This window comes from Heliconius melpomene, chromosome 6 (assembly GCF_056956725.1).
Source record: "Heliconius melpomene rosina isolate 202511_hmr_F chromosome 6, ASM5695672v1, whole genome shotgun sequence".
NCBI lineage: Eukaryota > Metazoa > Arthropoda > Insecta > Lepidoptera > Nymphalidae > Heliconius > Heliconius melpomene.
This window is the reverse complement of record NC_140394.1, coordinates 2542407-2551797: the sequence shown is the minus strand read 5'-3', so window position 1 is coordinate 2551797 and position 9391 is coordinate 2542407. Positions and strand designations below refer to the sequence as shown.

Genomic DNA, 9391 nt, shown 5'->3' with positions numbered 1-9391 from the left:
TTCGTATATTATATATGTATAAATATATAGAGACATATGTACATTATAACTTGACTATTTTAATTAGAATAGTTGTAGACGCACTCAGAAATGTAAATTATTGCTTAGTTTATCATTAAATTAGAAATTAGGCACAAGCTTCCGGCATTGATTTTACTTAAATGTTTTTTTTCAGCTTTACGCATATACCAATCAAAATTGCACTATGTAAAAAATTGGAATCAAATATCGATTATATGTTGCGCAAAACTTCTAACCCAGCTTGAACCTGGGTGCGGCTAAGGTCCGCGACCCTTTCAATCCAGGCGATCGCTCCCTACACCCTCCCAAACGCTGCAGGGATTTAAGTTTTTATAAAGATGTTATAAAACTAGAAATAAGTTTATTTTATTATTAATTAATTAATTGAGGCCAGTCGTGGCGCAGGGGCACAAAGTGTGACTGTAAACGCTACTGGTAGTGGGTTCGATCCCCCTGCGAAGAAATGAAGTATTTATTTAATTTTATATTTTCATTTTGACGCTCTGGTGTCGAGGTAAAGCGCGGCGTTAAGTTCCGCAATCCAACACACAATGTCTCAAGAATTCGGCAGAAAGTGAGGAACGGAGTGTCTTAACACTAGGTTCCCTCTGTTGTGTGTGGGATACAGCGTGAAGTAATTTTTTTATTAACATTAATATTTATAATTAATAACAAGAAAATTGTACAATAATTAATTAGTATAAGAAATACTAGAATAATTATTTTTTATCATCATTTAATAATTGTTATTATTGCAATGAATAAGTAAATTATTAAATGAATAAGTCATAATCTATTAATGCTCATCACTTAATAAGGAATGATGTAGCACATTGAAGTTATATTTTACCTTTTTTTCTTATTTTTATTGAAAGAGTGAACTCTTTCAAATGGTGTGTGACGAGGGCCAGGAGTGGCCTCTACATAAAGAATAATCCAAAATACAATAATTAAATATACTGTTTGATATTTGACGTAACAAAGCTGGGTGCGGTCACCCAGGTCTGCGACCTGCCAATACAGGTTATCACACTGTCTACGAGTACACCCTCAAAACACCCCCTCAAAACGCTGCAGGGATTTCTGTAACAACCACCGAAGTGCGTTGACTTCGTTTATATGATACTGGTTAATGCACTCTACTTTTCTACTACCCCTAAGGAAAATTGGTATTTTTTAGAACAACTTATTAAAGTTTGTAGTAGCTAAGTTGGTTCTTGTAATTTTATAATTTATATATAATGTTGGAATGAAAATGTTTGTTTATTTTCTTATTAAAATATTAAGGTTTTACTAGAATGGAATAAATGTTATTATATAACCTTTTTTTAGTTTTTTTTTTTTAAATTTTGTTTATACTGAGTTGCAGAATGAGATACACATTGGTACTCAAACAAATATTTGATATTCTCATTTATTCGCTCTGGTGTCGAACAGAGTGTCTTACCACTAGGTGTCCTCCACATATCATATTGAGATTGGGATAGTGTGCGGGATACATGGCGAATTTAAAAAAATATATACTAAATTTAGTCTTCATAGTCACCTACGAACCATAATTGCTAGGATAATCACGATAAATAATATTAACAAGTTTTTTCCGTATACAAAACGTTCATACATGATAAAATTACCATTTTGCATGTCCACTATAGGCAAATGCGTGACAATAACCCGTCTATAGCGCGATAAAAGTACTAACTTTTAGTCTATCTATAATTTTTAGTTCTTTTTTTTTTATTGAAAAACACATTTTTTTACTTATAGTCTATCTAGTATTGCTTATTTTAATTATAAGTTAAAAATACTAGTATTATCAGTTATTTTTATCTTATAATTTATCAATTTTAAATTATAGATTGTTTTGAGGACGACGTAGTGGCACAGGGCTGGACACAAACGTGTAATGCGACTGTTGTCATAATAAAGTAGATAAACTATCTAATAAGTTCAGCTCTTTTCGGTATTTTCTTATTATTTTATTACAAACAAAAAAATATGTTTTTTTTTGGATGAATGTTACCTTTTACTACTAACATATTAGTGTCTTGTCACTCTACTCCAGAACAGAGACTGTCACAAAAAGGTTTATATTAAATGAGAATCCTTAACAAATTTCTTTGATAATATTACCTTGCATCCTTGATACCATTCTCAAATATCTGTTAAATTTATACCCATACAACTAGATCAACATACAAATTACCTAAAATTATTAACTAGAAATAGAATTCGCGACCTCCACCGTCAAACATAATGTCATCTAATCACGCGGGGCAATGCACCATAATGTTTATAGCCAAAGTCACCTCGCTTAACCATTCAAAAGTTTTTATTTGGAATCTTTTTAGTCCATCATTCAGCTTATACCTATGGAACTGTAATATCGTTGCATTTTTCACGAGTCCTGAAAACATGGCGTGGATCGCACGCGACAACTTTGCGTGTTTAGGACCTGCGTGACTTGGTGAATGCACTTACTGCATACAAGGATGCATTTATTGAAAACCTTCGCTGATACCATAATTTTTTATATAAAGTAGGTATGCAATGGTTATTATTTGATAATATCGGATTAGGCAGAGAGAACCTGTGTTTAGACACTCCCCTCATTCTCCCTCGAGTGGGAATCAAACTAACAAAATATATATGTTACCTTATTTAAATACAGACTAGGTTTCGACTGGAGCTTCGTCGCAATGTTCAATTGAAAATATCTAAAAAGTTATAAAAAGTTTAAATTGATGAATACGTGATTTAAGTAAATACATTTTTATAGTAATTAATGAGATTAGCGCTTTCTATCTAACGTATACTTCAATTTTATTATATTAGTATAGACTTTTAGATAAATAAATAGCTATATTTTAAATTTCTTTATTCTACAACCATTACTTACAATCAGAAAGGTCTTAGTTCAAAAATAATAAAAATAGCAAATTTCAATAAAAAAGCAATGAATTCATAAAACGAACTAATATAACTAAACAATATATTACTATCGTAAAATTACTTAAAATTTAACACCCACTTTACAACTGACAAATATCATAAATCTAAAAAAGTATTATAAATAAATAAATATAAAAATTAAAGATTAAACAAAAACATAGTTCACAATATATTCTGTAACACTAGTACCCAATTCGTGGATGAAAACGTAACCTAACAGCGCGCGGGTCACGCTATGATTGCAGTATTGCATGGCGCAGCGACCGCCGCCCACATCGCCTGACGTACATCTTACTTAGGGGGAGTCGTAAATTACTTATTTTTGAACTAAAATCTAGATTTTATTTGAGTCTGAGTAAATAATTAGATCTGATTAGCTTTCTGTTCGTAGTACAAAGTAAGCGTGCGACTGTAAGCGGTAGTGGGTTTAATTCTCACTTAAGGGTATTAAGTATATAATATTTTTAATTCTTCGCTCTGGCCAGGCAAAGCGCAGCGTTGAGTTACGCCACTCAACACGCAATGCCTCAAGAATTTGGCGGAGCGTGGGGAACGGAAGTGTCTGAATGGGGAACGGAGTATTTCAATAATTCTTAATTTTCTTTATTTATGTTCACGCTGTTTACGCTGCACATAGCAGAATAGGCAAGAACCTAGTGCTAAAACACTCCGTTCCTATGATGTGTGAAGATGTAAAATAAAAACAATAAAGTAGCCATCTCATAAATTAGAATAAAATGGTATTCTAAAATTTTTTTTTAAATCTTTATCCAACATTTATTTTCCTTCTTTAAAGAAAGATGAACTTTTAAGAACTAGATCACTCTTACTCTTACTTTTATCAATCAATGGAAAGCAGAAAATTCTAGATTTAACTCACAAAATAGGTTACGTATAGCGAAAAACGCGTATCTACAAATAAAAAATAACATAATTTACTTTTTTAAATTCTTTTCCAATCTAAGATCTTTTTGTTATTTTGTCTGTACTTCCTAAATACATTTAGGCGTTTACTAGGAAATACAGACAAAAAATATATTTTTATATATGTATATAAATATAACCCGATTAAACTAAATGCGTTAACTGTATAACGACAATGAAGTACGTCACGCACAAATTAAGTAGCATAAGAGGTAGCGTCGAGTCCATAGGAATTAATAACAGCACGTAAAATTGGAACGGTCGAGCTTCTATATAACTAATGAACCTTTCAATTTCTTGCGCCCGAACTTGATCTGCAAAAATAAGTAAAGTGTGAGCGCGGCACGTGTTTCAATGGTTGCGTCTGTACGTATATATAAATGTCATTAAAGTGTCTGTCTGTGATTCCGAAAGATTTCGTTTTAAGTGTTTGTAGGTAAGGCTAGATGTGAATCTTTGACTAAAACTGTTTTGTGTGTTTTAAAAGATGTAATTTATCGTCTCTCTTTATACTTTTTTAATAATATAATGACTTCCATGTATTTGAACAGTCTTCTTAAATAGTGTAACTATTACATACTTACAAAAATTCACATTTATGTTATTAGTAGGATTCCCCCGATCTGATTTCGAGCTTACAACCATTTTTTTAAATAATTTATAGTATTATTCCACACTTAGTAAATAATATAGCAGAAAAATATTTATTTAGAAAATGTATAAAAACGTTTTCTAAATAAGTCATTATAACAAAAGAATAATCTATGTTATTAAATATAAAAATATTTGATAAGATAATTAGTTTAATTTATAAAATTGACAGAAGGATTGTATATAAGCCAGTCTATAAATATTGCCACATTACGTACCGCGTTCTTCAAGTAATTTATCATGTAGAACAACTCTTATTTGTCCAGCCTTGTGGTACAACATGGATGCAGGTATGCAGGGGAGGAATTTCATCAGAAACGAAACTAACACCGTAATGTTTCGTAATACGAGAACCCACATGTTGAGCTGCAAAATAAGAACTTTATATATTATCAATGAGTACCTAACGTCATACTATGTCTTGTAAATATGAGGGTAGGTTGATGGAATCTAGTGTGAAGACACTGCGTTTTCCAGTTTCGGATTGATTTGGAGACATTTCATGTCAAGTGGCAGAAGTCAAAGCTGTGGTTTCTCTGGCCAAAGCAATAAAATGAGAATAATTCATTCTATTCAGTGGGAATCGAACCTACAACCACCTCGTTCACATTCAGACGTTCTATAATCTATATTATTTAAATTATACATACATATTCTACCGACAAGCATAAAAATCATCATTTATTTACTTTATCAAACTATTATAAAAAAATATTTGCTCCAATACCTGACTATGGTCCTTTAGCTGAAAAAGTCATTATCCCTGGTACGTTAAATATCAAACTCGATAAAAACTGTAACAACAAGTTAAGGTTAATTAAAATAATATTTAAAAAAATAACAAAATTTATTTGTTTTCATTATGAAATTTGCACTCATATAAAAGAGCTCAAAATATTTTCTTCTAAATATTATAATTTGAAACATTAGTAATAATATTAGTTAATCAATATAGGCATTAAATATATTCTTTTTCTTAAGATTTTTTTGGGAAATGACAGCATCAAGAAGGATAGTCTTAGATACACTTTAGAAATTGCATAGTTATAAAATCCTCTCCTATCCTTGTGAGGATAGAGGTTTGTTTTTCTTTTACCCTCAAACTACCGATACGACTACGGATACTAACGGATTTAGATAAAACTTTATAATAATATAGCTTATATATTAAAATAACTTATAAAATACAATACTAATATACTAAAAAATCACGTAGAGATTTTGTATAACATAACGACAAGTTTAAGGGGGCGAAGCCGCGTTAGAGTCGCTAGTAATTAAATATCGTAATTAAATTATTTTTAATTAGTTAAAAAAACAAAAAAAAACATAACACTTTTACTTACAATAAGTTTGAATCCCTCTAAAACCTGCTCTGTGGAATTAATCAAAGATCTGTACAGGCAATTGGAGTGACGTATGCTAAGGCTACCGGTTTCTATACATTTTTTTATCTCTACCAAACGCATATATGGCAAATAGAATATAAAAAAAAATATAACATGAGTTGTGCAATAAGATAACGTGGGTATCATATATATTAGACCTAAAATGATAGGTAGACACGAATTCCCTATAAGACAAAACATTTGGGCCATAGCAAATTGATAAACAACGAAAAATAGTATGTATAATAACATTTTGAAGTCACTCTTATACTTTGAGGATTTCACACCCAACTTCACATCTACGTAGTGCAATCTTTTCTGATAAGAAAAGAAAGTTTTATCATCGGGTATGCGAAGCAGAATGAAAATGTATATGTAATATTCTAAGATAAATTTTATTGGCCAAGCGACCAGAGCTGGACGGTTGATGCCAATGAAATACGTAGTAGTCAGGCCCAAAAACAACGACATAGCTAACGATGCTATTTTAGCTAACACATTACTTTTATGAGATTTAAACTTCACAAATCCAAAATCCAGTGAAAATATTGTGAAAAGGAGGAAGTAACAAAGGTACATAACGCTAAAAGATTTTGGTTTCTTTAGCTTATTTTTCGTTTTAACTTGGATAAGCATAGTGACGATTTGAGACAGTATGAGAATCTAATTATGTTCTATGTAAAATGTATTTCATTATATGACTGACATATACGACAATAAATAAGGTCAAAATCATACTGTAAGCAAGAAGTACAACTTATTTATTATTCTATATTAGTTAACTTAACATTATATGTCACATATAGCTGCGTAAACAGAAAGGTAACAAATTACATTACATATACATATAATATATCACTTATAAGAAAAAAAATATTATATCAGTTCAGGACTTACTAACCAAGTAGCCTTAAAAAATATTCGAAAGTTATCGATAAACGATAATATTAATCTACGGATTCGAGTCATTGTATCATTGTGGTTAAATAGATTGAATTAAGCCTAAAATATGAATTAAAAGTATTGCCTAAAATATTGCTATCATATAAAATAGCTGAAGTAGCCCAATAAAAAATATAGATTAGTTTCATTTTCAAAAGTGTTCCTGTATGGCGTCATCAAAAGCAATGCACATAAAAGTTTATCAATTTAAATTATTTACATTATTAAAGTAAAAAAATAAAAATATGTCTATAAAATACTGGTATTTATTAGCGTATTATCAAATTCGAGTGGCATCCTGCAACTAACACGTAAAGTTCCATATTTCTTGTTCTTATAGGAATTTTGAAAAACCATCTTCTCCTATATTACATACTTCCAAAATACAGAATAGTTTTGCTATAAAAATAATAAAATACTAAGTAATAATTCTTAGTGGTGTACCATTGGAGAGGCCTATGTCCAGCAGTGGACGAGGACAGGCTGATGATGATGATGATGAAGAAGTAATAATAAAATAAAATGAAGCCTACACCCTATCAGCCATACCGTATAAGCATTACATTAACAGAAAGCGTTTACACTCATAAAACATATAATGTATTAAAGAACTCACGACCACGTCCTCCACGTGATATTTGATAATACTTTATTTACAATGTTATACACATAAACTATGTGATTTTTTACACGCTTAACAACATATGTCAATTACACCATAAAAATGGTGGCGTGAAGGCCATGGGCTGGCTACCTTAAATAAAAATTGGAAAAAAAATGTAAACACTAAAAAAAAATGTTTTTTTTTTTTCACTTGACTATTATCATATGAAAAACATAAAAAATCTTACGCTGTATACCGCACACAGCGGGGTAGGCAGAGGGAACCTAGTGGTAATACACACCGTTTCCCACTTTCTCACGAATTCTGGAGGCATTGGAGTGCTGAGTGCCGGAATTAGCTTTGCCTCAAGACCAGAGCGAATTCATTTCTTCAAGTGGGAATCGAACCCATAACCGGTCGCGTTTACAGTTGCATACTTATACCGACTATTATCATCGATGCAACAATATTCAAAATATTTGCTCAATATTGAGTTTTAATGAACTAAGGACAGTTATCGAACGCGCTTGACCTGTTCTAGTTTTCAATAAACTTTTAATGATTTATAGAAATGAAATAGCGAAAAACGTGAAAACAAAGTAAGATAAGTAAGTGAATTATAAATAAAACAAAAACCAGACAGCATAAGCTAACAACCGCGATGAAGACAACACATAACTCTCCTTTTGTGCTTCGCCGCAGTAGAGTAATAAAGAAATGTGATTGTATGTATTTTCAACCTAATAAATAAAGTATATTATTCAAGTATTTTGAAATAAAGTGGATATTTTAATTAAAAATATAAAATGTCACAATAATATTAAATGTCTCAATACAAAAACCAACAAGGAGAAAAACTTGACTAGCATCTTTATTTCTTATACCCACATCTATAGAAGTCGTCAGAAAAAAAATATATGAAAAAACAGCAATACTAGGAATTTTCTACTATAATATATTGTGTATTATAATTAGTTACACTAACGCCACCTGTATCTAACTAAAAATATAAAAAGTATGAAAAACTAGCTTCTGCTTGCGGCTTCGCCCGCGTGCTAATACGAAAATAACTATATATATGACACATGACATATTTCAAGTGTCCGAGGTATCCATGACTATAAATAGGTACAGTAGCTTATATTAGAAAAGGATTAAGGTGATATAGGTAATAAATATAGCTTATAGCCTTCATAGATTAATGGAGTATCCACACAAAGATAATTTTATAATATAAACCTCAAGTGGAGTTCCACGAAAGTGGTGATCGAAAGTGTCGTAATGGGAACGGAGTGTCTCAATACTAGATTCCCAGGTTCCCTCTACCTACCTGGGGTACAGCGTGAAGTTGAAAAAATCTGTAGTTTCTGCGATTAAGCGCATTAAACCAAAGACATTTTTCAAGTTTATAATATTAAGTATAGAAGAATAAATAAGAAGAACCTGCTAATACGGTGTATATATCTATATATATATTATTACTATTTGTATTATTAATTCGTATTCTATTTAATATTCATACAATGTAATAACCAGTTACAAGAACATAGACCACGAGAAACTTCATGCCAATCTCAAAAAAAAACATTATTTAACATTCAACGTACAAACATAATTAATATACGCAAAACAAATGCATCACACTAGTGACATATTTATTGATGAAAAAAACCAACGGCAGAAGAAAATTAATTGTATAATGAGTTAAATAACGACGATTAGAAATAATTGGCTATTATGAGTGTATGGTCAATTAGGTACGTCCCTTAACCCTTTAAAGCAAGCTGTTCCGTTCTCAACGGAATATTATATGGAAATGTGTGTGCTGTTGTGAATCCCGCTTATAGTGAGGTAGTTAGCGTAAACGTATAGTTAAGACACTTCAATTTGAGATAATAGGTTGTCTTTA

General features: G+C 30.9%; 1 protein-coding gene across 1 annotated transcript; it reads right to left on the bottom strand.

Moving 5' to 3' along the window:
- Positions 1 to 3870: 3870 nt before the first annotated feature.
- On the bottom strand, positions 3871 to 6572 carry LOC146538068 (uncharacterized). The gene is made up of 3 exons (XM_085187016.1): positions 6165 to 6572; positions 4767 to 4914; positions 3871 to 4211 (listed from the first exon to the last, which is right to left on the bottom strand). Exons 1-3 carry the CDS (start codon positions 6570 to 6572, stop codon positions 4042 to 4044), a joined length of 726 nt encoding a protein of 241 aa, XP_085043142.1. The 3' UTR covers positions 3871 to 4041.
- Positions 6573 to 9391: the final 2819 nt, after the last annotated feature.